We start from the raw sequence: 16,384 nt of genomic DNA, 5'->3' as shown, positions 1-16,384 counted from the left end.
CCAAAATATGTAGCCGGACTCCTCTTTATAATATCCAATAACATAGCACTTCTTGGGTTCTGGTTCAAACTTATCTCTATTTATCTTATTAACATAGATATATGGTAAGTAGCCAAAACCTTCAAATATGACAATACCTGTATCAATCTCATGCTTAATGAACATAGGCTAAAAGTTGTATTCCTCCTCTAAACAACTTTATTTTGAAGTGGAGTTCCTAGGACCATTCTCTTCATATGAATCTCATAGCTCCACAATAAATTTTAATTTTTTTGCAATCTCCACATCATTGTTAATCGTTAGCACTTAATTTTATCTTTGATTTCATTCTTCACAAGAATTTTCGAATTCAAAATAGTTGAGAACATGTCAAATTCTCCAATTTTGGCTCCACATGATTAACACTATGGATGATATCAAACTCTTTATCTCTGGCAGCACATAAATATGTTCTATGTATTCTGGTTATCTATAAAAACATATATCACATGACAGTCCTTGTAGCCCTGTATGACAACCTTAAGCCACCAAGCTAATGAGAAATCTTGTTATGGCACTAAGTGGGTTTGAGTGGATGCATGATTTAAACTTGGAAAACATTTGTCCATAGAGGAACCAGATAAAGCTTGGCAGAGATTCATGATGTTTCACTCTCATATTGGCTGGAAAGTGTGTTGTTTTTATCACTTAATTGGCAAAAATATGCTTCTTCGCCTGATCGTTCGGTTTCGTTTGGGATAACTTTTTATTGCTTTCTAAAATAACTTTTTAGTACAAAAATTTCTTGAAATCTAAATTTTTATACTAGAAAGCATCAAAGAAGCTGTCCCAAACAAAACGTTAGAGTGCTACAAACAAGCAATGGTCCAAATCAATTGGAGCACAATCAACTCCCATAGGTATTTGGATTCTCTAAACCCCACAGAACAAAAGAAACTACGTATCATATTGATGTAACCATACACTACAAAATCACCAACTTGAGGCAGGCACTCATGGCCAACCAGACATGATAAAATCCATGAACAGTGACTGGTCCCATTTCTGCAAGGTTTTTTGACCTCTATGTACATTATAATGAAATCCCATTGCTGAGCATTAGTGCACAGCTTGATGTTAACCGGGTTATAAGTATGTAGTTTCACAGTGTTTTTCTAGCTAATTAATGAGTATATAATAATCCTCAACCAAATAGACCCTTAAAGGATATAAAGGAGTTGTAGTTGGATCAAACATCAGCGTGCAGTATAATAACATTATAGAGAAGTGATGAAATCAAGATTTGATTTAGCTCTCTTATGATTATAAATTAAATTTCCATTTTTTTACTAGGTTAATAAAGAAATGAGAAAAATAGTATCACCACTATATGGGGGTAGGCCCTATTAGCTAGCCGATGAAAAATAGGGACTTTAAATGCAGCCATTTCCGCCTGATGTGCAGCTAAGGTTTGAGATAGCCTCTATGTCCCTCCTCTGACCTCTAATGTGATTGATATGAAATGCAACTGATGAATTAGATGTGGAAAGAGCAAAAAACAAACTATTTTCTGAGCATTCATTAATCAATTCTAAAGAACATTCACAAGTAGAATATAAGAAAAAAAGAACTAAGCATGACTGAGAAATAATTAATCAACCTGGTTGATGAGGTCATCTTTGTCAAATCCTAAGCTAAATTTTACCATTAAATATGATGACCTTCTTATTGAATAGATTCATTAAAGAACGCATTGTACGTAGAGTTTTAGCAGAAAAGTCTCTAACAAATAATGGCATGCTAACATGAAAAGAAAGAGGTCAGGATTCTAAAATATTTTTAAGCTTACATAGCTCTCGACATGGATAATTGAAGTTCATTAGCTAAACATAGTAACCTATACTTCTGAACAACTGACTCTTTCTCTTACAATAACCAATGATGAAATCAGGAAGAGGCTGAAAACAGTTCTCATCTTTCTTAGAACTAACAAAAAATTTCATATGAAATTGTTATCTTTAAATTTTCATAACTATGTATAAAATAGAAAATGTTCACCTTTAAATTTAGAGTACAAAATTACGCCCCTCTAATTTAAAATCTAAATGTCACTAAAGTCAACTTTTCACATCTCCAATCTTAAGTGATTTTTAGATTCAATTGAATGACTAGTCTTAGAAATGCCCTAAGTAGGAGATCTAGAAGGTCACTGTCACTTTCCAAACATTGACTAAATAGAACAAGAAGTGTAAAACTACAAAGAAATCAAAGTTAACATGGTTTGGATCGAGTGACTTTATGTCAGGATATTTCAGACAAAATATGCGACATCTTGAAGCAACAAAAAAGAAATTACAGTTCTAGGCTCGTGATAGATAAGCTTGATAAATAGAACATTATTAATGGGTTCATGGTGTGTGTATAATACCTATAAAAGCCCAAGTTCTATGAGCCACAACAAACTTTTTGCCATGTCACTTAAGCTTTGAACTTTGATTGCCATTTTCAATCTCAAAGAAGGCACTTCCCCAACTTCACTTTCTATTCTACTATATCTTCTCCTCCTTAGTATCAGTCTGGCAGCAGCGAATTCAGTGCTTCCATCTACTTGAGGACCATTCTCAGCATGTTCAAACTTAGAACTTGAAGCAAAAATACAATCAAGATAAAGAAAAAATTAGAATGGTTCAAGATAAATATTTATTATTTGTTTTTGGGATAAAATTAGTTTTGAATTTTTATTATAAAATGTATTTTGAGCGTGATTTTTTTTTTTGGCATAAATTGGTTTAGTCGGTATGAGACTCAGATTGATTGTTTGAAGAAGCGCGTCACTTTATTTTTGGCCAATGAGAGTTGTGTAGTACATGGATTTAGAGGTGTTTTGTCATATTTGATTTTGTTTGTGAAAGTAGACAAATTGTGAAAAAAAGATTGCATGATATTTTTAGCATCAATTAGGGATAACAGGATGGATTTTGGTTCTATTATCGATGTTCCATTAGTGCAGGAATTCTCATAAGTGTTTCCTAAGGAGTTAGTCGATTTCCCTTCACACAAAAACAGAGTTCTGCATTAATTTATTTTCGTGTATGATCCTGATTTCCAAAGCTTCATATAGGATGGCACCTAAGGAGCTTCAGGAGTTGGGAGTTCAACTTCAGGAGTTGGTTGATAGGGGATTCGTCCATACTAGTGTCTCCATGGGGAGCACATATTTTATTTGTGAAGAACTAGGATGATATGATGTACATGTGTATCGATTAAATGGAGTTGAATAAAGTCACTATCAAGAATAAATATCATTTACCACAGCTTGATGATCTATTTGATGATTTGATCAACTTGTTGGATCATCTATATTTTCTAAGATTAATTTGTAATTTTGGTATTATTTGATGAAGGTGAGAGAGTCTAATGTGATGAAGATAGCTTTCAATGCTATGCATGAGCATTATGAATTTTTTGTCATACCTTTTAGGGTAACAAATTCGACAACTGTCTTTATGGATTTTATGAATAGTGTTCAAGGATTATCTGGATCTGTTTGTGATAATACTCATAGATGATATTTTGATTTATTTCAATTATGAAGAAGATCATGTTAGACCTCTGAGGATTATTTTGAAGAATTTAAAGCAGCATCAGCTACATAAATAATTCTCTAAATATGAGTTCTAGGCTTCTAGCTGAGCAGTATTTTCTTTTTTGAGGCATGTGGTGAGTAGTGCAGATATTTTTATATACCCAAAAAAATTCGGACAGTCACTAATTGGCTGAGGCCTACTACCATATTTAAGGTATATAGTTTCTTGGGTATGGATGTATATTACAGGAAGTTCGTGAAGAAATTTTCTCATATTTTTGCACCTCTGATGAGATTGACTCGAAAGCCAATAGCTTTGTCTTGACACCCGAGTGTGAGGCCACTTTTTAGAGATTGAATAATTGATTGACTTCTACTCCAATTTTGACTCTTCCATCTTATACAGAAGGATTTCAGGCATTCAATGATGCTTCACTGAAATGTTTGGGATATATTATGATGCAGCATGATAGAGTTATAGCTTGTCCTTCTAGATAATTGAAACCATATGACCCCCTTATCTTGGATAGAGATGGATGAAAGATATTTGATTGGGCTAGCTTTGGTTGAAGATGCTACTAAAAGGATCCATTTGATCAAAGACAATTTGAAAAATATACAGAACGGGCAGTGAAGGTATTTTGATGTGAAGCATTGGGCTGTGGAGTTTCAAGTAGGAGATTTTGTATATGTGAAGATCAGATCGATGAAAGGCATCAGCAGGTTTGACATAGAAGAAAAGTTGAGTCAAAGTTACATTGGACCATTCGAAGTTATTAAAAGAATTGAAAGTTTGCTTATAGATTACAATTGCCATATCAGACAAGTTTGCTTATAGGTTACAGTTGACATATCATATGTCTGAGATTCATAAAATGTTTCACGTGTCACATATGTGAAAAAGTGTATTTGATTCAGAAAATAGGATATCTACTGAAGACATCAAAGACTTATGAATCTGAGCTACACGGAAGAACCATAAAGGGTTCTAGCCTATGATGTCATAAAGTTAAAAAAATAAATAGATTCTAATGATTAAAGTTCAGTGGAAGAATATAATTGAAAGAAAAGCTACTTTGGAGAAGGAATCTAAGATGAGGCAATTGTATCCCAATTTATTTATGCGATTTGATATCTGAGTTTTGAAATGTCGATGATGACATTTTTCTGAGGAAAGGAGAGTTGTGACACCTCAGATTTAGCATTTGGTTTAACATGTTATGGCCTGGATTGAAAAAATAAATATTTAAACTTTTGTGTTTTGAACTCTTTGCATATGTTTCAAAGTGATATGTGTGTGTGAAAAAGGTCTCCATGTATTTTGGAATAAGTTTCAGGGATTTGAATGCATATTGATGAAATTTGAAATTTTTCTCCTAGAGCGTCAAGGAGTTGTGTTGTATGGTGCCTCAATGTCGGGTGCAGTGGTGCTTATGTGCTCAAAAGTGGTGTCTGACATTGTGCACTCAGTTATTTGTGAAATAAATTAGCATCGCAACACTGAATAGTGATGCTGCAGCTCTAGGCCATTATTTGCGCTTTAATATATTTAAATTCCATTATTCCATTCATTTGAGCAACTAACATTGGAGAGAGAAGAGGGATTTTGGAGAGAGAGAGAGAAGAGATTTTGAGCCGCTTCAGGTTGTTTTTAGCTTTCAACCTAATTCAGAAAGTTATCTGGATCGAGGTGGGTCACACTATATGTCACATCCAAAGATCTAATAAGTAGAAGAACATCTTTTCTATTCTCCTTTTTTTCTATACAAACAATATGCATTCATTTATTGGATGTCTCCCAAATTATATTCTAGGGCGTCACACTATTACCTATCTCAATTTTCAAAAATACGTCAATTTCTCAAATTTTCTAATTAAATTTCTATTTTTGTTACCGAAAAATAATGAAAACTTTGCACTTGTAAAACTTTCGATGCGTAAACTTTTTATGCGTTATAGAGATATTGAGATTCTGAATATTTTGAATATTTTCTTGAAACTTTATACATATAGTTTTGGAATTTATGTTTTTCTTATTAAATAGAAAATAATCTAGACTATGAAAAAATAATACAATAGCATAATTAAAGTCTTAAAATGATGCTTTACACAATCTATGTAATTTGATTATGTTTTCATACTGTGAATTTTAACTCAATAGAAATTTTTGTTCTACCATTATAGAAAACTATAAAATTCTTATATAAGCTCAATTAGTAGTAATAGACCTAGTGAGGGGATTGTGACTTTGGGCGATCAAGTCATTAATAAGAGTACACGTTTTAGATATCTTGGATCTATTCTTCAGAGTGATGGTGAAATAGATGGGGATATTATCAGCGGAATTCAAGTTGGATGGTTGAAGTGGAGGAATGCATCGGGCTTGTTATGTGATAGAAATGTACCCCTCAAACTTAAGGGAAAATTCTACAAGATGGTAGTGAGGCTTGCAATGCTTTATGGTGCCGAATGTTGGCCATTAAAAGAGAAGCATAATACTAAGTTAAGTGTGGAAGAGATGAGGATGCTCAGGTGGATGAGTGGCTTTACCCTTAGAGATAAGATATGAAATGAGCATATACGTGAAAGGTTGGAGTAGCTCCAATAGAAGATAAGATTAGAGAGAGTCACCTTAGATGGTTTGGTCACATAAAACGACAGCCTTCCGATGACCCGGTTAGGAGAGTAGAGGTATTAGATTTGACTTATGTTAAGAAAGGTAGGGGTAGACATAAAAAGACTTGGTTAGAAAATATTAGGAATGACCTTTCTTTATTAGATTTAAACGAGAATTTGACTTTTAATAGGACACAATAGAGAAAAAGGATTCATGTAACCGACCCCACGTAGTGGGATAAAGGCTTGATGTTGTTGTTGTATAAGCTCAATTATGATTTAATTGATATAATGTGATGAAATTTATATTCAAGTGATTGAATTGTGTTCTTTATTGGTTGAATTGAAAAGTTTTGTTGAAATTATTGTGAAAAGAGTCAGATATTATGGTGCTTCTACTGTATATTCTGGTGGCTAAAAAGTCATGTTCTTGTGCCTTCGGACATGTTCTGTGGCTAAAAAATCATGTTTTGGTGTCTATAAGGCATATTTTGGTGGCTAAAAAGTCATGTTCTAATTCCTACATACATATTTTGGTGTGCTTACGAAAATGTTCTAATCTATAAGCACAATGGGAGTCATAAGGGCTATAATCCTTTGAGATTCTATCTAGAATCATAGAAATCTATTATGTTATGTTATATGATATGAATTTCAATTTATTTGAATGTTTAGTATAATTACTTCCATCTATGGATAATTGGTATGCTCGTATTACTTTATTTAGCATAGTGGTTTATTATACTATAATTAAATATTCAAGTAAATATTTAATAAAAGAAATATATATAAATTTAGATCGATATTTATGGTTTGTTGAGTTGTTTTAGCTCACTTTGATTTTGCATTATGTTTTAAGGGTTTGGGAAAGTGAAGGATCCAGTTGAGTAGCTGTTCACGATCCAATCTGAGTCTGTATAGATATTCTTCTTTGAGTTTGCACAATCAAGCCTAGTTTTATTATTCAATTATTTAGTTTTTGTTTATAGTCATGCACTGTGATTGTGTATAGATATTTTGATAATGAAATGGAAGAGATTTTATGGATGAGATTACTTTAGTACTCTGAATATTTTAGTAGCTCTGTAGTCTGTTATTATTTGTTTTAAAGTTTCAAAGCTAGTTCTTGAAATTTTTCTATCACGGCTCAACAAGATAGGACCTGCCCATTAGCGAGTCCTGCCAGGTTGGGTTGTGACATGAAATTTCCAATTTGTTTTTCTATTATGATAAATCATTTAGCAATGATCCCAGTAGAAATTGGATATTGAAGATGAAAGTTCAAATTTGCCTTTTAAGAATGCTTACTTTAACATTTTCTTCTTCTTTCAATTATATTTTGAATGACCTTCCCTATCGTGAGTTGGAAGGCTTCCCTTAATGAAAAAGATGGTTTGCTTTAAAATTTGGAGTGCAACATCAACTGACATTTCCTCCAATGAAATGCTAATAATAAGAGTTTCTTTCACTAACCATCTTTTCATCGATATCATAATTGACCTCTCACTTGAATAATTTGGGTCACACATCTTCAGATCGATTGGTTCTTCATTCATTTTTAGAGTTTGATAAACAACACAGCTTCTAAGGGTAGAAAGCAATTCTCTCATTCACTTGTAGCAGCTCTTCATCAGAAGCATAAACCAAGGTTTCTAGGCTATAGTACCAGTTGATACAAAACAACTCATGACCCTTACAATAAAATTACTTGTCCAAGCCCTTGCTCGGTGCTTCCATCAACAACTATCACTCCAAAACCTTTAGTAAATTTTTTAGATCAAAGAGGGATAAAAAATGAATACGATATACTGGCAGTTAAATCTATTTTTAATCAAAAACCAAAGTTAATGGATGAAATACAATCATAGCAATATATCTTTTAATCATTTAATATGAAACTAAACTCAATACTCTCATATGCCTTAAAACTCTTTCTATAATTTATGCTGACAAATGATTCTTGTGCAACTAATACTATGCATGGCATGGTTCTGCACAGACTAAAAGGTCATGGTGATATATAACTACAGGAATTAGGCATTGTATTGCAGCAAAAATAATCAATTCTTAGAATCCAGCAAGAAATTTTCTTCTTTTCAAAAAGATTTGAATCACACAAGCTCAGAGATGGTTCAAACCACACAAAGCTGATTATTATGTGCATTTATCTTCAAGGATAGATATATAACCAAGCAGTACAAACCACACCCACATATGGAACTCCAAGCGATTTTTAGTATAGACAAAGTTTTTGGCTCATGATAAAGATAGAGAAGCCCTGAACAAAGTAATTGACGAAGAACCCAAACAGTAATAGAAAACTGTCTATTCCTAAAGAAGTCAGTAGGCATAAGCATCTCAATCACTTCCACTTTCTGAACTTGCCTCCAAACATTTTATGTTTGCCAAACAGTCTGTGCTTCCCCCCAAGCCTCATATGCTTGCCAAATTTCCCATGCTTGAACTTTCCATGCTTAAATTTCCCATGGTGTCCGAATCCATGGTAGGCCATGTGGCCATGATGAGAAAGCTGATGAACACCATAAGCAGTGGCTGCAGCAGCTGCACCGCCTGCTAATAAAGCCCCCATGCTAGACCCATGGCCTAAAACAAAGGTTTTAAGAAAAATCTATCATCAAACAGATATCAGAAAATAAAAAACAAAGAACAAGGAGATTGAACGTGGAAGGGAGAATGCTGTTAAGTGGGATTACAGATAAAATGCAGAGGGCAAAGGTAAAAAAAATAGCTGCATTTGGGGAGTTATGTGGTATTTATAGAACAGATGATGACATCTATTGGCTAAGCCCACATATTTATTGGCTAAGCAAGAACAATTACTATTGGAGGAATAAACATTTGCAGCAATAAAAATGCATACCATGAGCAGAAGGACCAGGATAACCGGCTGGAGGGTATGCGCCATGGGACTGATGTCCTGTTGGTGGGTAGCCATGCGGAGGATAACCTTGCGGAGGATAACCATGCGGAGGGTATGCTCCAGGTGCTGAAGGGTAACCTTGAGGTGGATATGCTCCAGGAGCTGAAGGGTATCCTTGTTGTGGATATGCTCCAGGTGCTGAAGGGTATCCTTGTTGTGGATATGGTGGGCGGAATGGGTATCCTGCACCAAATGCATGTGCCAGGTTTGACAAAAAACCCTTCTCAGAAGTGTCATCATGGTTGCCATTTCCACCACCCATTACTGTTCTACGAGAAGCAAACTCTATTAAAGGAAGCAAAGAATGTGAATTATGACAAAATCCAAGTATGGAAACAGTTTGAGAGCTTTAGATGGGAAAGACAGAGACATACAGACAATAAGCACAGCAAAAATGCCTGATAATTATAACAGAAATAGAATTATCATACAACAAGAAACAAGCAGGCAGAAATACTTAAGCACTTCTCGTGCCACATACTGCAATTGCACAACAGATTCAAGATGTACACCAATGCTCAAGTGATCTGCTAGTTTGAACAGCCACCAAGAAGTCTTTTCAAGCTGGCAGATTTTAATTCAACATAAGAATTTAGTTTTTAAGCTTCGTTTGGGACAGCTTTTTTGTTGCTTTTTAAAACAGCTTTTTAGCACAAAAATTTCGTGAATTAAAAATTTTTGTACTAGAAAGCCGTTTTAGAAAGCAACAAAAAGCTGTCCCAAATGAAATGTTAGTGTTTGTTAGCATTACGAATTAACAGACGCATGTCCACAAAAAAAAGTTTACTCTCTGCCAACTTGTGCTACTTCTATGCCCCTATGTTTAGAGAAACTGTTACTCCAGACAGCTCTCATGGACAGTGACAAATTAAAGAGACAAAGCTCACCTAAAGCAGTAGTTATATAATTCTGCTAAATTTGCAAACTTCATAATACTTATAAGCATTCACCACAAAACAGATATATGTGAACAAGCAAAAAAGTAACTGTACACAAACAAGTAGTATGCAAAAAGATTCCAAGCATCTATTATTTAACAGCAGAAATTCGAGAACAGAAGCTGAATACAAAATGAGTAGTTGCATTAAGATATGCACTTCTTCATTTTAACTCTCTCAATACAAACATGCAAACACAAAAGTATCCAACCATCTCACCGCATTATGGAAATTTAGTAAAAGAGTGGACAGTATCTGCTAAGCTTGGACAATGTTATCCTATTGTTCTCATCAGTGTAAGATTTGATCAAGATTGAAAAACATCAAATGCTTATGTAGATTCTTTCTCAAGCCCCTGGACATGGCTCAAATTTTGGGTCTAAGAACAAAAACTGATGCTGGAAGAATCTCAAGGAATTAAATATAGAAAAACCAATTGATTTAGCGATGCCCCTGGATAGACAACAACAGCAATTATGACAAGGAATGCACAGCAAGTCATGTGATAAAGTACATTACCATAGGGTAGCTTGTATATTTACAATTTTAAAAGTTTAATTAAAATTTTAGTTATATTTTTTACCAACTTCTTAGTTACACCAAGGAAAAAATTAAATCACAAATCCTAATATATTTTAAGTCAGGATAATAAGACAAAATAATAAAACATTGATATAACAGCATAAAACTAGAAGACATTGACATAAAAATAGAAAACATAATTTTCTTTTCTCAGAAAATTTAGATGCCCTCTACTTTTAAGCATGTGCCTTCTATATTTTATAATTGTCTTCCTATTCTGACACAAATTTAATAAGGTATTTTTTAGTTTTTTCTTTAATCCAAGGAACAAAAATTCCATTTGACAGCACCTACTTTCATTGCATGCATCATAATTTTTTTTGCAGGCTTTCATTCAAACTGAAAAAATAAAAAGAAAATATAACTTTATAGAAGACATTTAAATAAAATTTAAAAAATAACAACTCTTGTAGGGGTTTTTATTAAATAGATATGAACCATCAACACTTACAGATGATGCAATAAAATTTAGGGTCATTAAAATATGCAAAGTTTCAGTCAAATGAATTATTTATAAGAGGTTCACTCTAGGGATTAGGACTAAAAATCATCTTAGAAGTGAGAATGATCATTCAACATTCTTACCTCAAATAGATTCCCTCGATATAGAAGACGCTCTTAAGGATAAATTTTGGATTATAGAAACACAAGATAAATTGAATAAGTTTATGATGAATAATGTTTGGGAGTTAGTCCCAAAACCCTCGAACCACAATATTATTATAACTAAATTGATCTTTAGCAATAAGATTAGTAATACAAGAACCTTAATTAGAAATAGAACTAGACTAGCAGCTCAAGTTTTAGCCAAATAGAAGTCATATGATTTGAGGAATATTATGCCCCCAAAGTATTCACCCCTACTCTTAGATCATCGAGAGAAGTAGAGGAGCTCTTTTATGAACATCTATCACATCAACAACATGTGTTGTCTAAACGTCAGTAGTATAATCTAGAAGATTCAATTTCATAAGTCACCATATATCTTCCCATAATTATTTAACAATGGATGCAATATTAATTAACAGGACCTCAACTTGTAATTCTTAAGAGGAAGTAGACAACAATTTTAGAACATGTCAACCAACCTCTATATATGAAAAGAACCTTATAAGAATATTGAAGCTTGTAACTTAACTTGTTTCTTCATCTTAATAAAAGCATAAAATCTTTTAGCCTCAACAATCTGCCCAAGCATAATCCTGGTTTAGACTGAGGAATAGTCTCAGGCATAAGCTTAGGATTAAGCTTGATAAGAGGCTACTTATGAATTACAATATTCATAAAATTCATCAACAAAACTTGGATCATCACAATAATAATCTTCACAGAAAAACTCATCACGAAGTTCAAGTTTTTGAAGCTGTGGAAATAATACAAATGCTTAAACTTCTAAAATTGATGCAAACTTCTAAACCTTTAAAGTTTGAGAAATTGGTGAATAATATGATGTATCATCATAATACGATGATTTTGGATGGGGATGTGTAGACAATCATATACAACCATTAGAAGATTTATATTGACGTAAGTAGCTATAATTGTAATATAACTCATTGCAATTATTAAACCACTATAAAATGACTTTATGAAGGTTTTATATTTATAAGAATAAGAACTACGATTATTTATGTAACCATCATAGATATGTAATATAGTTGTAAGATTCCTCAACGAATCTGCTTAGTACATTTAAACAATATGTCAACAAATCATCAAAAAATATTTGACCAATCATCAAAAGATATCGTTATATGTTGTTTGAAGCTTATACCACACAAATCATACAATGCACCCACACGTAATTAATATACATGATAATGTCGCATGCTTATAACATTTATGAATTTGATGACAAAATTCAATAAATTCATGGCAATTCAAAAATGAAAAAGGAGAATTCGACGAATGAATTTTTATGTTTATTATGCATCTTCCTAGCATAATTTATGCATCATAAACGTCAACTTTTTTTGCTTTTTTTTTTCATGCTGATAGATGAAAGAAATTCATGTGACTTTATGCTAGGGTTTAAATACAATTAAATAAGTTTTTTTCAGCCTTCTCATGCATTTTAAGCATGACTATCAAGCCAAGCATTAAAAAAAAGACTACCGCAGGCTAGAGCCTCTTGTTAAAACTCCTTGAACTTCAATACGTGGCTATATACCATGCTGGAGTTGAGTTTGCTAATACATCCTTTGGAGATAGCTAAGTTCTACATATCCTTTAGAGTTGGGTAGACTCTGTATACATTTCTTGACTTTATAATGGTTGGAAAATAGCTGAGTCATCAACTACTTTATATTAAGTGAAGATTGGCTTGGCTAAGGCATGCAACCGTGCACTACAGGGGAACATTCTATATGATAGCCTAACACCCTAAAGGGATCTCCATTTTAAGATCAACATTTAGTCATCCAATCTTATTGCATATAAGCATCTCAAGTTGAGAGCCTAAGAACTCATGGATTCATCTTAGGAATAGTGGGGTATCTTATAAATATCAATAAGATTATTAATCTATCAGTTAAACTCTTAATATATAGTTGTCAAGAGATTCACGAGATCATGCAAAGTTAAAACTTCCATTAGTGTAATCAAATTAATGAACACTCGCATCCCAAACTGAGCCTTAAAAACTTGTTGGTCCATCTCAAGCTCGCAGTAGGCTTGACTTAGATAACTCGATCAACCTCATCAAGCGAAAGATGTTGTAACAACAATGAAACCGTACAAAAAAGCTAACCATGTAGAAAGGCTGATGTTGAAGTTATAGATGGAGAGAGAAATAATGTAGTTGTTGCCCCTCTATTCAAAGGGCTTTGGACTCAACATCCGAGGGAAGCAACTAGGGTTGTCAAGGAATCAAGTGTTCGACGAGTTGCTCATGGCTCGACTTGATAAGAGCTCGTTTATATTCGTTTGATAAGCTAAAGTAACAAGCTTGAACACTTTTGATAAATACTCGAAAGCTAAATGAACGAGCTTGAATAGCTTGTCATTCGGATCGTTTATGTTCACGAACAGTATCATTTAAAGCTCATGAACAAGCTCGTTAAGAAGCTCAATTAGAACTCGATTAAGGCTTGTGTTCGGCTCGAATTGTCTTCAAATAAATAAATAGTTTCAAAAATAAATATTGATAAATTTATTTAACTAATTTAATAATTTAATTATCTTTTTATTTAATTGATGTTTATATTTAATTCACGATTATTTAATTCACATTTTTTATATATTCAATGACATAAATAGCTTTAATATAATAAATTATAAAATAAAGCTATTACTTAAGTAACTACCCACAAGCTATTAACATAAATAGCTTCCACGTTTATTTAATTCACGATTAATAGCTTTCACATTTTTGGATACCCCACCCTCCTCTCTCTCCTCCATGGCACGCCTCTCTCTCATTTGCGTCGTCAGAAAAATTAAAAAAAAAAGTGTGAAGTTTAGTCCCACACCGCTTTTGAGTGTTTTGGTTTGGCTCTATGTAAGTAAAAAAATGTATAGAGCAGTTGTTGTTCAACATTTAGGGTGAAGGAGATGAGAGCCAAGTTGGTGGTTTTTTCGGCAAGCTGCTCTATTTAGTAATTTTATTTTGTTAAACGAGCGGCTCGTTAAGAGGCCCCACAAGACTAAAATGAACCAAGCTCGAACAGATGTTTTTTAAACGAGCTCGAACAAAGACCAAAAAAGATCAAATCTTATCGAACTGAACTCGAATATGGTTTTGGCAAACGAACACGAGCTCGAAAGTGCCAAACCTCAGCTCAGCTCGGTTCGTTTATAGCCCAAGAGGCAACTCATGCCAACCTTCTCCAATAAGCTTTAGTAAATTCAAACGCATTAAAAAAAAGGATTATTGGATTCTACCTCGAAAGAAGATGAAACTTGGTTAACCTTCATATTAGGAGATCAAATGGGTTTCCCTCAAAGTAAACCTATCCATAAGGTGCTCTCCCCAAACGGAAGCCTCAAACGGCCAAATCAGCTATGTAAGTTGGACAAAATTTAGTTTGGTTAGGTAAGGAGGGAGATCTCCCTAAATATATATTGACTTATGCTGGTTTTAATTTAAATTAGATACAATCATCTAGCTAGATCAAAGGAATCTCTCTTAGAATCTACCCACTTCTCAAGTCTTAACCTAGAGTTTCTAGAAAACATTGAAGTGATCCAAAGTCTAAAATCTTAAAGTGCATGAAAAACTCAACTAGGATCCTGTTTAAAAGGCAATGCCTAAGACTATTTTAAAATAATTAAAATTTTATATTGAGAGTTGAGGTGTAAGATTGTGTTAATGTAGGTCACATTGGCACATTTGAAAAATGTGACTTTAACACTTAAACTAATTTTCCCATCTAAAATGGCTTACTTGCATTGAACCAAATCAAGTTGATTCAACAGACAACCAAGTTTCCATTGGAGTTTGGATTGTCGAAGGAAGGAACGACAAACGACCCATCTAGAAAAGGTGGCACTTATTTTTTGGGGGCTAGGCAACCATTTCCCCTAGAGCAGCTGCAGAAAAAATTGGCTATATTAACCAATCACATCTGCTCTTCAATAGCTTCAAGGGTTAAGGAGATAGGAAGAGGCTCCCTACTTTGTGTGGTCATCATCTTATGTGAGACGCACAGTTGCACCTACCTCTTCCTTTTTTTTTTTTCATTGTATGCTTTCTATCAGTGGCAACATAGCCTTCAGCCATGAAAACACAACAACGAACAGCTAGTATACAAAATTGCAGAAAAGGAATCCCTTCTATAAATGTGAAATCTTGAAAATCATGACCCCTATTGAGGCACTTTAAGATCCATGAGGACTCTAGCCATACTTGCTTCAAAATTCATGCTTGCCTTCAGATCTTTGCGATCCCCGACTTCTAATTTTATTTGGAACCCGTCATTCCATACATCAATGGAACCCAACAATACCTGCTTTCAAAAAAGGCATCCCTTCTTCACGCAAATATGGCATGAAAAGACCAAAATTTTAGTTCCGATTCAATCAGCCAATTTACCTACCTTTGTGATGAACACATCACAAAAAGAACGAGAAAAAAAATGAGAAGAAAAAAATCCCACGCCATTTCATGCGGAATCTCATAAATAAACTCTGGTACAAATTCCGTCTGCTAAAACATAAGAATGGATTGTGACTATCAATCCAGTATGCCGTTCTTACATACAAAACGAAGCAAGAAAATAGAAATAGGAATGTAGAAACGAGAAGCAGGGGCAAAAGACGATTCACCGTTCGCTTGAGGGAAATCCAAACGAAGAATTCCTGCTTCTCTGTGCGGGTAAATTGGAGAGGAAGGCGAGAATACTCTTTTTTTTTCCACAAAAAGTGAAAAAGAATACCCTTTTAATTGCGGACGCGTCTGAGATGAAGTGATCTTTTTTGACATTTAGCAGAAAATACCGCGTGAGATGGGCTGCTCCGTGCTGATCGATGGTATCTTTTTTTATTTATTAAAATTAATTTATTTTTATATTGCTCAAATCTTCAACTTTTTTAGAGGAAAAAATATTTTTATTATAATACCTTAACACAAATTTTAGTAGATGAGCTTAAATTTTATTTAATTAATTTGAGATTAATAATATTAATATGTCGTTAAAAAATGATCTTGATCGAACACTAATCTCGATGCAAATATATCTCGGAAACTTTTAAAATTAAGGCTTTATTTGGGACATATTTATTACTATTTTGTAAAACTACGTT

General features: G+C 33.6%; 1 protein-coding gene across 2 annotated transcripts; it reads right to left on the bottom strand.

Moving 5' to 3' along the window:
* Positions 1–8,245: 8,245 nt before the first annotated feature.
* On the bottom strand, positions 8,246–16,092 carry LOC110109621 (glycine-rich protein A3). Of its 2 annotated transcripts, none has more exons than XM_020840786.2 (3): positions 15,908–16,092; positions 9,063–9,386; positions 8,246–8,785 (listed from the first exon to the last, which is right to left on the bottom strand). In XM_020840786.2, exons 1-3 carry the CDS (start codon positions 16,062–16,064, stop codon positions 8,544–8,546), a joined length of 723 nt encoding a protein of 240 aa, XP_020696445.1. In that variant the 5' UTR covers positions 16,065–16,092; the 3' UTR covers positions 8,246–8,543. The 2 variants fall into 2 exon arrangements, with proteins under 2 accessions (XP_020696445.1, XP_020696448.1); XM_020840789.2 differs by having other exon boundaries at positions 9,063–9,391; positions 15,908–16,038.
* Between the last annotated feature and the right edge of the window lie 292 nt (positions 16,093–16,384).

This window comes from Dendrobium catenatum, unplaced genomic scaffold, assembly GCF_001605985.2.
Source record: "Dendrobium catenatum unplaced genomic scaffold, ASM160598v2 fragScaff_scaffold_716, whole genome shotgun sequence".
Classification (NCBI taxonomy): domain Eukaryota; kingdom Viridiplantae; phylum Streptophyta; class Magnoliopsida; order Asparagales; family Orchidaceae; genus Dendrobium; species Dendrobium catenatum.
Note: the sequence above shows the minus strand (reverse complement) of the source record. Positions and strands in the feature narration are given on the sequence as shown.